The sequence below is a fragment of the Myzus persicae genome, unplaced genomic scaffold, assembly GCF_001856785.1.
Source record: "Myzus persicae strain clone G006 unplaced genomic scaffold, MPER_G0061.0, whole genome shotgun sequence".
NCBI classification, from domain to species: domain Eukaryota; kingdom Metazoa; phylum Arthropoda; class Insecta; order Hemiptera; family Aphididae; genus Myzus; species Myzus persicae.
The window spans coordinates 307,771-326,632 of NW_019100902.1; the positions used below are offsets into that span (position 1 = coordinate 307,771).

Sequence of the window (18,862 nt, forward strand, 5' to 3'; positions counted from 1 at the left end):
AATGTCATATACTCATATGTGGTATTATATTGTGGTAACTATCATAACGTTGTCTATCACTGTAGTCTGCGTGGTGACGTATCATCGGTGACAGACACATACCAAAATGGTAGATTATACTGAGGATTTCGATGTTACAAGAAATATATTAGACAAGATACTGCAGCTTAGTTGTACCGAGTACTGCAATTTAACATATTATATATATTGAAATGAAATATTAATGATATAAATTATTTTACTCTGCCGATGGCCAGGGACTTAGTATTAATACTCATGGAGCATAAACGACGACACAAGACTGGTTCGGCACACGCCTATATCCTGCAGGCCAAATGGTCATTATTATTACTTATACATTTTTTCTAGTAATCAAAATACTTTTTTGTCCCTATGTGTGGTGGAACTCCGTGAAAATACAAATTTAATGAAAGATGACACACACGCGTCTTAGACTTATGAATTTATTATAATATAAACTCTAGTACAGTGATTCTCAAACTGTTAGCTGCCAAGACATACATTTTTTAATGCTATCAAAATAAATGGTCCCCGAAATTGTTGGTGTGACATTATATATTATATAATATAGGGATCTATATCTATATTATGAATTATTTGGTACAATTACCGCCAATATTGTAAAACTATAGGTAGGTATTACAAATTCGTATAATTTATTGCGTACTTATTAGTTATTAAATCAGCTATAGAGATCATATTTTAAAAAATACTTTCTTATAACGTTTGAGATCACTCGAAGATATACTTTAAAAAGGTACCTATAAGGTCAGTGGCATCTGAGTTTTTTAGAGGTGGTAATTTAGTACTAACTAACTAACTAACTCTATAATATTTAGTAGTATACTGCTTATTTTAGTAATAAATGATGACAGCAAATATTCCACTGAATGCTTTTATCGGGTTATTGAGGTGCGGCAGAGTGGGTGAAATATTAAACTAGCCTCTGAAAAATGTCAAGTTCACTGAATTGTATATTATAAGTAATCAGTGTTGTTCCCAAAGGTTATACTCCATGATATACAAGTACACTCTCAAGATTTTTTTAAATCATGATTATACAGGTATATTGTGTATACTTTCAAAGTCTCAAGTCTCAATAAATAAAGAAACTTGCGAAAAAAATAGCTATTGCTTTTGTAGTGGGTGAACTTGAAAACCAATAAAAAAATATATTTAAGTTATATCTAAGTAAATACTTGGAAATAAGTACCTAAGTAGATACTCGGATACATACCTATATCTAATTATACCTACATTTATTTTTTTAAATAAATAGAAAATAAAGAAAAGGAAAATGAGTTTATTAGTAAGTTGTTACCACTAACACTCCTTCCTTATAAAACCAAGGTCATAGTCTGGAACTTAATGTATATATATAATAGTATAATACGGAAAATTTTTTTTTTGTACCACCCTAAACTTAATCATTTAGATATTGCTAATATTTACAATTTTGATGGAAACATCACTGATTATAATGTAAAAAAAAATATAGATACCACTTGAAACACCACCACAGTGCTCTCCGCTGTTTCAAAGCCGGATAATAATATGGGAACTCACTCGAAAACGAGACCCAGTCCGGAAGTAACTGTATACATGTATAATGTAATAATATTACGTCGGGTTCGACTAAACCGCACTCTAGCGACCACTAGGGTGATATACGACCATCTCTAAACACGTGGAAACACTCCCCCGAGTCGTGGTACATTAATTTCGGCAGGCGAAACGCGCGCGGTTCGTGTGCACTGTGCACATGTCTCGGTGGTTTTCGATTCACATCGGAGTGGTTGTCGCGCGATAAAAGTCGCCGCTTCCAGAACTCCGATCACGTGACCATACGCGTCGTTAGTCGTCCGCTTTCAACGTCCATGATAATGGTATTACGTTCATCACGATGGAATAACATCACATAATAATATATCGTACAAATATCATGTTATATATACTCTTGCAGTTCACTCATCGCTACCAGTTACCAGGTAAGAGTGCGCTGGATTTTTGAACGTGGTGTGCAGAATAATAGTCCACTGTGGTCTGTGAGGCATAAGGATAACTCTGACTCGTCTTTTCTTTTAATTTAATAAAAAAATATAATGTGTTTAAGATTTTAGATTTTGGGCGAAGCGACCAATGTGGGTTTATTGATTTTACAATGATGTGTGTGTTTTTTTTTTGTTTCTTTGTTTTTCTGTCTGAAGGCCCTCTCTTATTCTGTTAAAAAAAAATATTTTCGGATCATCAACTTCGAGAGAGGTTTCTGCCGTAGAAAATTGGATTTAATTTGTACTTAATTGCGAGCCGAAAGTAGAAATTTCTCTGAAATTGTATTGAATTAGAAAACGGTACGTTCTTTAGATTTTAAATCCAGGTTGGCGAAATATTTAACTTTATATATCTTTTTATATTAATGGAATTATTGACTTTTGAGTCAATACCACTTTACCGTAGTATAAAATATATATAAATGTATGTATAGGTCATAAACTTAACCTAACCTTTTTGTTTGGTCAACTATTAATAATTGGTAACGGGACATTTAGTCCTTCAGCCATAGTTAGAGAAGTATGTTCAATTTAAATATATTACATATACTCGGTAAAGTTTCACCGCATGCTCTTCCACTACATAAACATCCAGTTCGGTTTCTTAGTTGTAACTTATAATTCTCATAAGATTGTAGGTATATAATACACTAGCTGATATTTGTAGAAATTATATTGTATTATATCAACAGATGTATATATTTATTATTGAAAAAGTAAAAAACTTCGCGTATATGATACAACAATTCTAAGCAGTTTCAAGTCCGAGTGAAAGTAGCTTTGACCCACAGTTTTCAACAGATTTTCATAAAAATGTTGCCAATAGATTCAGCAAGATCCAGTAGTAGTGTCATTGGCTACTTTTTATTACTTGCTTTTTACTTTTCATCACGCTTAAACGTTAAATATAATTGACTTACGAAAAACTATAGTTTATTAATTTGTATAAATTTTAAAATCTATCGTTGCCGTTGGTTACAGAAAATAAAATAATATTAATATGATTATGATTATGATTTCATAAGATTTTGAACCTGTATTTTACATTTGGTCGAAACTACCCAAATTACAACTGTGTTAAAAACCTTAGCAGTTTAAATTTGATGGAGCTTAATAAGAGTTAAATCCAAGGATATTTAATTTGTCACTGGCAGCGCCGTGGGGGATCATCTCTGGTGTACAGAGTGTACCGTGAGGATATAATCATTAGCGTAGAGGGGAATCGCCACCCTGACAAAAACCGGTTTTTTACCGTTTTACATAAAAAAAAACTAAAAAAATGAATAAGAATCATGAAACTAATGAAAATAAAATGTTGAAAGGTCGACATTTTCAGAAAACTCTACAAAATTCAACTATTGTTTTAAAAATAAACAAATGAAAAATACATTTTTTTACTTTTTACCAAAAAATTTAATTAATTAAAAAAATTAAATATAATATGTAGGTAGTACTTGTCTCTGTGAGTTTAATAAAAAAAACAGATTTGTGATATATTTATTATATCAGGAGATATCGCAATGGGTAAATCCACTCGGGACACTCTGTATAATAAAATAACATTTTACATCATCGAGGTACTATATTTTAAGATCGGATTAAACAATTGGTCGAAATCAGACTGTTTTGGAAAATTCACTGAAGTTAAAAATTGTACTAATCCAAGCCGTAAACATATTATTACCTATGTTTAAATTAAATTACTATAATATTATGGAAGACAACTATAAAATTCGATGGAGTTTTCGAAATATTAACACTTTTAATTAACTGAGTACGACTTACTGTGTCATTCCTCATTAGTATTCGATTAACGTAAAATATTGGTGTTTTGTATAAATATAATTTCTATAAGATTATAATTCCTTAATATAATTTTAAAAGGGTAAATTTATCGAACTTTTAACTCGACAAAACATCGTGGAAGAATAATAAATTAGGTATATAATACCATATAATAATATAATGAATTATGTTTTTCGCATCAGACTATATATATATAATATTATATACACATAAACTTTGTTTGGCGGATTAATCCAGAAAATACTAGTCTCAGATAATTAAACTTTTCAATTTTTTTTCCTGGCTCCTGATCAAACTTTAAATTTCCCAGCGATAATTTATTAATTCAAATATTATATAGCGCGTGCTGCATTGGCATCTACACAATGAGTCAGTTCTGCGTTTTAATTACTGTAAAACAAACCCGTGGGTTGCTGAATTTCTGTAGTGTATACTGTATAGTGCATTTTTAAATAAGTTTTGCTCACTTGTCTTCTGCGTTTCCGCATCGGTAATTTAGCTGAGATGTGTATGTTACGGAGGTGAGAGAAATATACATTTAAGACAAAATAATACATTTTTCCAATCCTATGATATTTTTTAGTGGAGGAATAATTTCGATTGCTTTTTTATAATTTTTTTAACAATATCGCATGCACGTAGGTATGGGTAGATATAAGTACTGACTTACAGTTTATACCCTATCCCCGGCACAAACGACCCTCGTTCGTTGGATAACAAAGACTATAGATTCCAGGATTGAGGTTAACAGAGGATAGACACTAAACCAGAATTACCAGAATTCATAATACCACAGTTGTATTATACAATTGTTTGCAATCTCACAGTTACAATATTTCTATATGCATATAATAATACATATTGTACCTATCTATAATAAATGCTTAAAAAATGTTAAAAATAAGAGTATAACTTTAACCATATTATACCAAACACATATTTTTTATGCAAAAAAAACTGATTATGTACCGTACGTATTTAACGGTGTATTCACATGTGCACCACTGTCTACCGTGCACATTGCACATGCACTGTCCTGGAAAATAACTGAAATGTGTAAAATCCATTCTAATATTATTATAATATCGCAGCGACGACGCCAACTATAAAAACCTACAAGATTAATTATTTCCATTTTATATTTTTATTTCAAATAAAAATTAAATATAATTTACCCGATAAGGAAATTCGAAGAAAACGAATAAAGTAATTAAAATAACAATAAGTGACACGATAAAAGAAAATATCCTTTGATTATTACTCAGAGAGGAAATATGTTTATAATTTATATATATACATAATGGCAATAATAACGACAGGACATTTATCCGAGTTCATTTTTTTCAACATTATTACTATAGTAATTAAGTTAAAAGGATCACGAGCATTTTCTTTTTAGACGACGACGGGTGGTATTTATTAGATCAAGAGAAAATAAATTTGAAATAAGAGGATTTAAATGAAGATGTAGTATTTTATGGTTAAAGTTTATAAATGATGCTTGTACGAGGATGATCATTATGTTCAGGTATCTGTGCAGGGTTAGATTACTATACAACATACCGCAGAACATTGCTGCATTAGTTATTGTTCTGAAGGATATTGATTGAAAGTACTGTAATATTTTTTATCTCAAAGGTTTTTGAAGTAGGTAGGTACATCCAATTTATGATTGGAGAAGTAAAAATCGTTTTTTTTTTCATTTTCACAATTTGAGAGAACTAAAAAACGGTTTTCTCGTTTCAATAAAACAATAAAAATATAAGTTTAAAATGTTAAACGTGAAATAGTAGATATGTTTATGGCATTAATATTTTTTTAAATGCCATTTTGTATCAGTTGTTTGTATAAATAGCGTAAAAAATTGGGAAAGAATGAAAGTCTGTAAGTCTATATGAAATCTGCACTCACCGCAATATTTTGATATTTTATTGAACTCGCGCATAGTGTAACAAATGTGTCGAAAATGCGGCTCTATATAAGCCTAAGTGTCTTGAGCGCATTTTAAGACTAGAGGGTGCATCGAACAATCCGGAAAAATGTTTATATTATACCGCTCGAGCATCTTATTCAAAGGGACTTATATAATATTTTCTAAAACGTGAAGAATAATATAATACGTTTCAAGAAAACGTAATGCGGATTAGTCGTACAATAATATACAGCTGAGGGCTGTTGTATTATGAATATGGTATTGTTGTAAAGTATTATAGTGTAGATTTTTCGGTGGGAAAAAAGTTTGTTTTTCAAACCAATTTTTTTAACGTGTAACCGAAAGTAATAGTTTTTCTACCCGAGGAATTATGACACTTACATTAACATCGATGGCACATGCAACTTTTGTACTAAATAAATTGTATAATTCTGACTTGGCGAAGTATTAAACTATATATTATTAAGTATTATTGTTTACTTATAATATTATATAATACATTATCACAGAGAATAATTCAAACTGTGAACCGCCACTCCGAGGGGCATCGCGAGTATTTGCAATCAGTGACACGGAAGAGGAAACAAAATAATAACGAAGATGTCGGTTAATATATTATTTTATGCTGAAAGTTAAACATATTTTAATTTCAGTTTACTCTGCATGATTATTATTGAATTTGTTATCTCGATATAATAATTATTGATGTATACTACATCATACAGCCGATTCTTGATAATTATAGAATTTGAAGAGAGATAAAAAATCTCTTGAGGATACGTATTAAAGATTTGAGGAAGATTAATGAAACATTTTACAGTGAGTTTTTTGCTAAGTGTTTGTTCATCTTGGTTAGTTTAAGCAATCATGCTTAAAATTTTAAACAAACTTGAGTCACCCGCGGGGCGCTGGGCCATACAACATTTGTATATTTATACAATTTGCACGTTTATTTTAATTAACAACTAATTTTCCTCTCAACTTTCTTAATTTTTTTGTAGAACTTGGTATTTATTTTTATTTTTTGGGTGACATTGGTTAATCGAGCACATTAAGTTTAAGCATGCATCAAATCGAATTTTAGTACATTGCCTACCAAGGTGGCTGTCAGCTGAGTTACACTTATAGCCACTCATCGGCATGTACACAATCAAAATAATTAATAAAATTAAAATTAAACATATTATTCAAATAGAGTTTGCACATAGCGGGGCCCGCAATCCACCGCAAGTAGATAGCCTACCTGATAATATACTGCTCACATTATTGCAAGCGCGTCTCCTATAGAGTTGGCATTTTTAAAGGGCAACGAAGTGCATATTATGTAAGGCAAGTAGTATTAATTTATTATAAATACAATTTGTTTAAATTTATTAGACTATAATGGCCATAAGGTGAATCCACCGTTAAACATATAATACACTATTTAAGATAATTCTTTAGCTCACATTTTCACAAGTTATAATTAGGTATTCCAGTAAATCATCAATTAGATATTTTTAGTCTTGGTCATATTATCAAAAAGTTTGTTTTTTTTTTTTTTTAATTTTAATTTATACATTTATAATAATATTTAATAGAATCCCTAATATTTTTCTAGCCGATACAAAATCAACAAAACATCGTTAGATGGATTTGACTAGTATAAATTATTTTTGTCTCTCGAAGATTATTTTTACGTATTGATCACTACTTACTACTTACTAGCTAAGCTACCTCAAAGCATCTACGTGCGTACAGTGCCGTACATCACCATTATTAATCGTTGTATCGTTGTCGCGCTTTAGTCATAAATTATAATATGTCTACGATGGCTTCTAAGGACAAACCCGTTATGCTGCAGTTGACGGAAGGAGAAAAAATGCAAATGATATTCGAAGATTTGAGATCGGCCAAGTTCCACATTTCGACTACATTTTCGACACGGGTTGGAACATGGTCGGCGTTTAAAAGACACGCGTCTACGCCGAATATGGCTACGATTTGTCGTCAACCAGCCCCAGCAGAAGACTCTGAAATCCATCAGCATTTGTCCACTCCGGCCGTGCAACCCTGCAATTCCCTTGAGCTTCCCGACGTGCTGAAACAGAATGGACCCCCCCATCCAGTCCACCAGACCACGAGGTGCCTGTTGCGAAGTACACAGGGTATAACGCGTCGCTGCAGGAGAACGGCGCTGTGGATTCGATGGATACGCAGAACGGAATTGACAACTAATCGTGTACTTTCGTGCAGCCAGCGCCGGAACTTCCACCAACATCACCCAAAGTCCGGGAGCTCAACGAATTTTCATGAGGCTGTTCAGGTGGGGGTCGATAGTCCTCAGCGCCCAATATACATATAAGTTTCGAACTGGTGGACAGTGGACACCCCGGAACCGGCAACTCGCGGGGAATGCAGTGACGCCTCTGGTCAGAAGTTGGTCGGCAACCCCATCCATCCTAATCGGCGTCGGACGATGTGGAACCGGACGAAGAGGTTCGTCCGGCGCATGTTTTGCTGCACCGTTTAGGATGACCGCAACCTTTTTGTTGCTGTATGTAGTAATGTAAGCGTAATTTATTTAGGTTCAACTACAAGTAATCTATCCCCGTAGCCATAGGGAGGATTGAAGTTATGGAAATTACGCTTACATTACTACCAAAATTATAAAACAACTTTTGTTCATGCAGTTAATTTATATAAATAAACTTGCTCAGTTGTGCTACTTATCTAATTGCTTTTTAATTGAAATAGCATTATATTATAATCAAACGCATCAACACCCCAAAGAATTGTGCATTTCAAACAAGAATATTATGTCGGTATCTTGGTTAAAACCATGTTGAACTTACAAGTTTTATTTTATAATACAATTATAATAATAATATAATATAGTACATGAACAACACGTCAAAATACACAAGTATACAAACTCAACACTCAACGGTACAACACTAGTCACTATGCTACTATTATAACGATAAAATCAATGATAAAAGTTTGAACAATATAAAATATGATCGAACAATAAAATACTGAGTAGTTGTAGTAGAATTAAAGATCTTTTATAATACCTCTAGGTATTATATTACAAATAGCACGTAAATATTACAAAAACAATTTCCACAGGACCACAACAGCTTTCTCTTCCAATGTGTACTTATCTAATAGTCCTAATATTAGATTTCATTACGATTTTAGATATTCCGTCAAGCGACATCGTAAATTCATAAACTAAAATAGTTATACAACTAAATATTTTGTTTTTATTGTAGGTATTACAAACAATATTATCTTTTTTTGCCCCTCTTTCCATCTGAATCAATTGCTCCTTTTGCATCCCCCTTGATGCGCCCCAGTAGCTATAACTCTCTCTATGTTGTCGTCTCGGTTTGAGCTGAAAATATCCTTTTATATAGAACTTAATTTTCCAATTTTGCAGTGGATACTATATATAATATAATATGTAGGTAAATATCAAATACTCACTTGATCTTATTCTAACAGTGTTATCGACGTGACACATTGTGAGCCATAAATATAAAACGAATTTTTCATTGTACGATATAAAACGTCCTGCAAGCCGCTTATCCGGATATGCCGCGACTTTCCGTGTATTATTCACCGCCACGTTTTCCAGCGTATTTTCCTTCAAGTTTTCATCACTGGTGGTTGTATAGTGTTATACTTAGGTACTCGTGAAATATTTCCCTAACGAAATTTCGTCTAAAAAGAAAATAGTGTCATTCAGGGGAACGGGAATGGCTTAAGATAAACATTTTAAGAAACTCACCTGTGATTATTGTGGCTCTAGTCCGTTAACCTCGGATACCAGCGAGAGTAATTTCTAGCGCTCCATGCGGTAATATTAAGCTTTATTTATATTTTTCCATGATACTTTTTAAATTTTGCCATATATTTTAGTTTTAACTTACCCTGTAAATAACACAATATTTTAAGATTTTTCTTGATTTTTTACTTAAAAGAACAATTATAATACATAACGATAACACGGATAATATAAAACATTTATTAACACAATACCCAACTGTATACAAGTTTTGAACGTTCACAAAACCAATTCATGGGCAGTGAAATTGAACTTTCATAATATATTATTTTAAATTACTACCTCAGATATTGATTCAATTACACTGTCAAATAACTGCGAATTTAAAATTAATTTATTTTTAATTTACTTTTGTTATTGTTATTAAAATTATAATTTATTCAAACCTCAATACATACTCGTTTAGCAAGTGGTGGTTCAAACTCATCATTTAGTTTAATTAACTTTAAAACAATAATTGTTATGTTCATTGGCATGGTTTCATTCACCTAATAATATGTTTAAGTTTGTAAAAATAATACATTCAAAAAATTGATAGGTTGCTAAACTAGAATTATGCCAAATGTTTTAACTATTAATATATTATCTATACTATTTCCCAAATAACCTAGTTTATATCATTTACTTCATCACTTAAGCTATTGATTGGTATAACTCCAGATTTTAATTGTCGCTTTCTTAACAAATCTAAAAAAGTACCTATTATTAAGCCAACCAAAGAAACTTGAATCTAATAAATTCTAATTGTATTAGGTAATCGTATATGATTTCAATAGAACATACCGAGATTTGGCTACCACCATTATCAGACTCCCATGTTAATATGATATCACTAGGTTTAAAGGGGTTGGGTGTGGGTTTGCCACCCACTCACCTCGATGTTAAAAATGTTAGCCCTCCCCTTAAATTTAAAAAAAAATTCCACCTCGGAAGCTGGCAGATTTCAGTTACTACTGGAGACTTACACGCGGTAGTAATTTTCTTGGGTTGCGTTATGACGTTAGGGACTGTTTCATATTTTTATCATTTTTTCGAAGTGTGGAGTGTATTTACTATTTATGAAGAAAAGTTTGAAATGTTCAAACCACCATTGACTCCAGCCGAAAATTTGTAATTGTTGGACCCGCCTAAAGGTGCCTATAATATTAGGTTATATGTTATATTATTAAGGCTACAGGAGATGTCATTCCCTAAAATAAATCTTTTTATGTACTAAAAAAAATAATGCACTTCAATTGATACAGTATTAACAGCGTATTATACTATAGTTATTGTATTATATAATACATACAAAAAAAATATTAATTATTACAAACATTAGGTTACACAGGTTTACTGTCAAAATGTATTAAATTATAAAATAAAAGTTCATAAAAAGTAAAAAAATTTAACCATAGTGTTTATTACAATTTTTATTATACAAAAGTGGACTTTTTTGAATCGTTTTCATCGCATAATGCCATTTAAAGATGTATATTAACATATTGTATAAACATGGAAATATTAAAAAAATTTGTAAGATAGCTTAATATGCCCATCACAATTTGTTATCAATTTAATATTTTTAGAAATTATACAAAAAACACAATCAACATATTGTTTCAAAAATCAATAAGTAATTTTTTGCCAGTTTGCATGGTATTGACAGGCTGAATCTTTCGCGGTAACCCGACCGACAACCGTTTCCGGTCCCGATAAAATAATAATAATACGAGGTATAGTTTCAAAAAAATATGTAAAATATTATTTGTTTATATTTTTGTCGAAAATCGCACGGAGATAAACTTAAATAATATAACCTTTTGTGAAAAACGGACACGATGGTGATAAGGGGCGAAAAACTAAAACCCTCGGACGGGTTGAGGTGGATTTAACGCCACCCTAGACCTGCAGCAGGAGTGCGTGGTAGGTATATGGTAAGTCAACCGTGGTTATGCTCGAAGCAGAGGTCCACAGCCGAGTCCCAGTGAATCGGTGCTGGTCGCACATACTATATATATATAATATATTATTCTATACATGTATACATTACGATGCGGCAGCGCGCTAACGACGAATACTTCCGGTTGTTTAAGTACCATTGTGATTAACCCGTTTGAGGTTAAAAGGCTGCAGCAGACAGCAGTAACCGTAAAAGCTAGATATAGATACGACGATGGGCTACGGGTGCGTGGTATACGTATATTATGTGAGTAATATTATAGTATTTTACAGGACCCGTTCGTCCTGTGTCAGTATTCTCCGACGGCAGTAATTCTTTATTACAAATAGGTATCTTATTTTTTAGATGTTTAATAATTGAACTTGGGTCGCAATTCGTGTTACCTTTATTTTAAGATACGAATGGGGCTCAATATTTGGGTGCACCGTTTTCAAAGAAGTCTTTAAAAGATATGCCTATACCCGCCTAATTAAAAGCCTGACTAAAAGCCGATTGTTACGCACATAAAACTATACAATACATACAAATAACAATGTATAATTTTCTTTCATTATTTTATCACGACATCGCAGATTATCCAAACATCATAATACAAGTATGACCTACCTACGTCAATATTCCCAAAAAGTACATGCTTTTTGTTTTTAAAATTTGAATCCTTAAAATACACTGAAACAATAATTAATGAACTGTTCATTCGATGGAACGAACTTCTCTGCTGCTGCAGCTGCAGTGTACCTACGGAATAATATATTACATTATTTTACCTTTGATACAACTATATAACGCGCATTCAACTCACTGTGTATAGAGAAATAGGGGGGGGGGTACCTATACATGAATTCCGACGCTGACATTTCAGAACATTACACTTTATAAACGCGCCGCCTTCGATCCTGAAAAGTGATATTTAATACGTACCGGAATTCTCGTTCCGAACCACGTGCTCTTTATCTTTGTTCCATTTTATTCGTTTGCCGGATAAATTGTTTCCATTTTCGTACGAGCACATATAGCGTACGGACTCGAAAGGGCGCGGGTGTGTGTTCACTTGTCAAAAAAACTATTGTTGATTAACTTACACACAATCGAACCGTCGGATAGCTATTGTACTGCACGTTACAATGGTTGTGTAGGATTGATCCATATATACATATATATATACGTAATAATATATTATTATATTATAGGTATACGAACCGCGAACACGCCGCGATAACTGTTGTACCGTGGTATAATAATAATAATATATATAAATTCCCTTTTAAAATAGTTTTGTCTTATTTTTTCTCGCCGATCGGTTTGTTGCTTCTAGAAGGCTTAAAAATAGCTGCAACGATATATTTTTCGTAAGTTATATGATGTATACATAGAGGTTGATCCATTTAAGTGTCTACACTCATTATTTCGAAAAGTTTGAACTTTTTTTAAAGAAATTTTGTTTTTATAATATTATTACTTTTCAAATTATACAAGACATATTTTGAAACAATAAGTGTAGACCCTTAAAAGGATCACCTGGTAATGATTGGTATGCAATATGCCTTTAAGGTACCTACATGGACTGCAAATAAGCTATTCTATAATAATAAATTAATAAACCTATGACAATTATTTTTTTAAATAATTTAGTTTTACTTTTCCTCCCAAAATGCTTTGCGTTCGTCGAGAAACCTAACCTAACCTACGACTGCGCTTTTATTATGGTGGGTTACAGCTTCTGAAGCACGTTTTCCTGGAACCGATATTATGTTATAATAACATTTTGTCGTCAGCTCATCTTTATATTCGTATAATAATTCGTACAATATAGGTAACCGCTCTTAAAAAGAGTTGTAACAATACATAATAATTTTCAAACGGCGCACGTTTTTACAGGCTCACGACAAACGGTCTTGTCGTCATTTTGTATTATACAAAATAAAAACTATAGTACTTAATATAACCTCCTAAAATAATGCCATATTACTACATATATATAACTACCTACATACCTATATATTTTTCAGTCTTTCCACCCCTGTCGGAATAATATTCGACGAATGGTTCAGTCGTAAAAAAATATGCAGTCTGCTGCAGCTGTATCGTTTTAAGCGTGCTCAGCTCGAGCGATTCGTCGAACGCGTGTTAAGCAGGGCTGAATAATATACTTCTCGGGAGAGGTTATGACACGCTATCGAATTCTAGCGGATTTAACAATAACGGCGCCGGAAACGATTACATTATATGTTTCCGAACTCTTGCGATTGAGACGCATAAACGGTGTCGGGGGTGATGACAGATATGAAACGGGAGTGTAGTTTTAAAACCATGAAAATATAATAGCAAAAGTCGAAATCACGAATATAAAAAAGGCGAAAACAATAATAGCGAAAAGTAGAACATTTTTCACGTAGATATTATGTACAAATGAAAAAAAAAATCGTGCGTGTTGCTATTGTATACGCAACGTGGATGAAGTGAATAACTTCTTTACAGAGGATATGAAAAGAAAGGTTCATCGAGGTCAAATATTAAGATAGTAATGGAGAGATAAAAATATACAAAAAATTCAATTTTCAGTCGAAATTAATTTATTATTATTACTACACAAACTACAAAGATAAGACAAATTGATTATTAATTATTACCATGGAAACCTTAGAGTCAAAACAGACGACCGGATTTTGGCAGCCACCGTCTGCTGTCTGTTTTTTTTTATATACCTATATAGTTTGATTGTAGAAAAAGACTGACGTTTTTCACCGGCTCTGGCATATTTACTGAGCTAGGAACACGGCTCTAATTGTGTTAATACATATGGTTATTGGTTACTACCGGGTTGACTATTGGTTACAAATTATACAACAGTGAAACCGCTGCATATAGGTGGACATATCACTCGGACAATCACCATAATATAATATGTTCACAGGTCGAATAATATTTTATTTGAAGAATTTACAATGTATTTGAAATTGTACATATTATATTGGTACCTGTTGTATAACTAACAGTAAATACATGTGTTTTCAATAAAAATAAGCGAGCGCCTTGATTGAGCGGTTTTCTTTCAAAAGGCTATATACAATTTTCTTCCCCAGAGTCCGAGATCTGCGAGCACCGAGTCTGCAACTATTCGATATTTGTTTTTTCACTATTCGGCCAACAAAATATGAAACTATTGCTTATTTAAAAAAATATTATGTAATATTAAAACGTGCATTGTACGAAAAACTGTATACCTGTTGTATACATTTGATGATAATTGAAATAAGAATTCCGTCTAACGAACACTGTTTGCTTTATTACGAGACTGCTACGGGGGTTATTTTCATGATACATCATCGTTTTCCAAAACGTAACTGGAACAGCAGTAGGTTTCAATTTATGTCAATTACGTTTTCGGCGAAATCGTGAACACCATCATAATATTGATATAATATATTTATACATATATATACATATGTATATAAACGTATATTTATGAAATATGACATAATGACAGAATGGTTTTCCCGAAAAATTTAATTAAGACAAGATGAACTTTTTTCCCATCATATTTCCATCGTTCCGACCAAACATTAATGTATAAAATTGTGTGTGTGTGTGTGTTTGTACGTGATTACGCGAACTTCTTAAAATCGAATTCATCGCAATCGTGCCCTTCATTTTACGTTTCTCAAATTGGTCTTCCTCCCTCTTCCTCCACCGCGCCAACGTTGTCGTGATTTCCGGTTTGACTTGACCATCGACGAATCTAATGAAAAAAAATAATAACAGAATACGTACCTATGTACAATCACGTGACAAATACTCGAGTCCCGTTTTGATTACTAAGAAAATAAATCACTTGTTAGTGTTATTATAGTGCTCCGAAGACAAAAAAAAATATGAACCTATGTTATAAACTTATAACCATTGCTTATATATACTAGTATATATAGTCAATGGTTATACTCTTTAAGCGCAAATTATGTAATTGTTATAATATTATTAATTATCATCGGACCTATGAGCATAGAATTATTAGATTTATTATAATTTACGGACCATCCCCTGTTGCTCTTCCACCCCCAAATACGACTACGATTACTCCAGACTTGTCAGCTCATCGTCACGAGACTCTTGACGTCCACATACCTCTTTTAGACTGTTAGTTATTCCAGTTTTGTACTCATTAGTTGAAACGTCAGGATGTTCGTGACTTTTAAATATTTTATTTTATTGGTCAGGCGTACACTGTTGACCAAATTATAAATCCGTTTGATGTGACGTACAAACAGTAATATTAAATTTCATTCTGCATATATAATTTGTATTTTTTTTAACTAAAAATTAATTTTTATGTTTTCAAGAAATCGTTTTAAATTTAAAGTAATTTTCTGAAAATTGCATGAACGTTGTAGGCCATTTTCCGTAAGATTTCAAATGAAACGATTTTTTAAAAACCCTACCTAAGTAAAAACAAACTTACACATTTTAATTAAAAACAATTATTAACCTAGAGTAAATGTAGGTAGTATGATTATTAAAAATAAAAATAAAATTATATCACTAAAGATTATAAAAGTAGACGCGGGAACCATCAAACCAAAGATGCCATAGCACCGGAAGATAAAGACGGATGAAGATACATTTTTTTGACGGTTAGGTTATAACCAAAATAAAAATAAAAAAAATTATTAAAGATTATTGGTAATTAATTTATTATTTTAAATCCATTGAATCATGCAATGTATACATTTTTTTAACGCATTTTGTATTATCAAATTTGATTGTTTTAAGGGCACAATATTTTCATGAATTGTTTAGATATATTTTAAGGTCATACACATCGTAACCTTACTCATAAGAACTTTACTACCCGTTTCTACGTATGTGTCATAATAATAATATGTAGTTTGACGACTATAAAATCGATCTCTGTGGTGTGTATAATATTTCTACACAGTATATAAGGGTTAAGTTTTGGTCAAATCCATTTACAATTTGACATTTGACGACGACGCGTTAAAAATAATTTTTTGCCTTTACATTCGCCTAACGGTAAAAAAAAATGTAAACAAATAACACAGCCACCCATGACGATTATTTTGGGAAGGGTGACTTAACTAAGGGTTATTCGAGGGGTTTCGTGATTTTATTTAAGTTTAATACGATTCGAAGCACACGTCCCAAAATCGACACACTCGGGCGAGATTACAGCAATTTTTATTTTGTTTTAATTTTTTTTTTTTTTTTTTGCCGTCCCAAGCAAAAAGATCCCAATTGGTTTTTCTTCCTTGACGAGGTGATGAAACTTTAACTGTCTGCGTACGTATTATATTATATAGTACATTATATACACACGAAACTTAAGCTATAGCCTCGAAAAGGGATAATCCGCTTTCGGCCGCATATTTTTATTTTTTTATATAATAAATATTATTATACCACGACCGCACATAATGTACCTATGCATAGTAAAATAACATTGAGAGGACTATAGAGAGATCTAGGACGATATAATGCACGCCTACCTAATTTCACGCCACTTTGTGCGTGTGTGCCACACAAAAAAAAATGCTGTCGAGTGTATGGCAAAGTGTTCATTGTTTCTATTTTTAATATTAGACATGTATATACAATGTGTCTACTTTTTCGCTGTTTATTTTTTTAATTTAATTTACCTAATATTCAAGGATATATTTTTTTTTCAGTTAAATCGTCTGTTCAATATTCTGTAATATTACTCAGTAATCTGATTATTTTTTTTTTGTTTTCCTGGTTAAGCTTTTATACATTTTATATTACTTAAATGGAATTTTTTGCAGCTCTGCTACTGTGATGTCACTGACTCGTATATCTATATAAAAATGTTTAATAACGTTTTAGTTGGTCTATTGGGTTTTCATTCTATTTCGTTTTGAAACCGACTTTCCAATTTTAAATGCATATTCATTGTAATATGTTTATTTTAATACTTATTTATGTTATACTATTAGTTAATTTATAAATAAATAAGTGAAATTGTGCGTGTTGCAATAGTTTGCGCGGATAAAGAGAAACTAACTGTCAAATATTCTGTTTGTATTTCAAATGAAATGTTCAATCAAAATTAATTTATACCTAATTAGTAATTACTATAGGTACACAAAAATACGGCAAATGGATTGTTATTTATTACCACAGAAACTTTTTGGTGTCCAATAATCCACGCTTTTTGGTGGCAGCGCCTTAGCCCTTGAATCCAACTTACGCTATAAAAGTTTCACTTCAAAATAAAATAAAATATATTATGTAGTTTGGTGTGATGCGACGTCTGACTTCAGTCACAAATGTGCTCTGACTGCCAGCTTTGTCCAGTGACACTAGTTTCCGGATGGGTGACCACCCGGTTTCATAGAGGTGAATCCTCGAAACACACACACGTGTTCCAAACCAACAGGTGTACCCTCTCACACAATTAAAAATCTACTAAAAAACCACCCAACGGGGCTTTGGGTTTACTATTAAAAAAATTATGATAATATAATAATAATAAAATATATTATAAATATTATCATAGTTTTGTTGACTTTGTCCGCAGACTCGCGATCCGGCGGCATTCGAGGCGGGTAACGTACAGATCGCGAACATGATCGGCGCCGACCTCTAAAGGACAATGAACGACGACGACGGCGGCGGCGGTGGCGGTGCAGACGGGCGGCGTTCGGTCCGGCACCACGGCAAGCACCACAAAATGGCACCGCCCAACAGATGGCCGACCACAGGCGGGTCGGTGGCCGCGGCGTCGGTGGCCGACGTCGTCCGCCCGGCCGCGTCCGTCGTGGGCCGTCACCACCGCCGGCACGACGTGCTGGCCGCTGCGGCCGGCGTCAACGACACCGCGGCCAGGTCACCGCAGCCGCCGCCGCCACCGCATGTGCTGCAGCACGCCGCACCGGACAGCATGTGCTACACGACCAACGAAGTGCTCGTCATCATCGCCGTCACGTGTTTCCTGAACTTTGCGTTCATTTTGCTCATCATGACGTGCGTGCACTGCTTCACAGACCCATCGCATCACAAAAAGTAACGTGTAACCGTAAATAGATAATAATTAGAGCTGTGGTTTTAATGCATTAAAAACCAACGTAAAAATGCACTTATAAAACACCGAAACCCCTTAAAATAGGTACTTAACGAATTCCGAAAAATGCACTCATAAAATGTTGTATACATAAAGAATCATAAAAACATTTTAAATTTCAACGGATATAAAAATCTCTCAAGTTTCTCAAAAATATTTTAAATAAAGATAATATAGTATTAAT

The 18,862-nt window shown here is 32.8% G+C and overlaps 1 protein-coding gene across 7 annotated transcripts in view; it reads left to right on the top strand.

Annotated features, from left to right (window-relative positions):
- Positions 1-18,862, top strand: part of LOC111026679 — a 205,473-nt gene that overhangs the window by 158,571 nt on the left and 28,040 nt on the right. For 6 of the 7 annotated variants that reach the window (XM_022304799.1, XM_022304798.1, XM_022304802.1 and 3 more), the window contains one exon: positions 18,136-18,620. In XM_022304799.1, the coding sequence (XP_022160491.1) occupies positions 18,211-18,620 (410 nt within the window). In that variant the 5' untranslated portion in view covers positions 18,136-18,210. Of the gene's footprint in view, positions 1-1,757; positions 2,010-18,135; positions 18,621-18,862 lie in introns of those variants that run through there. The other variant, XM_022304804.1, reaches the window with a different exon arrangement.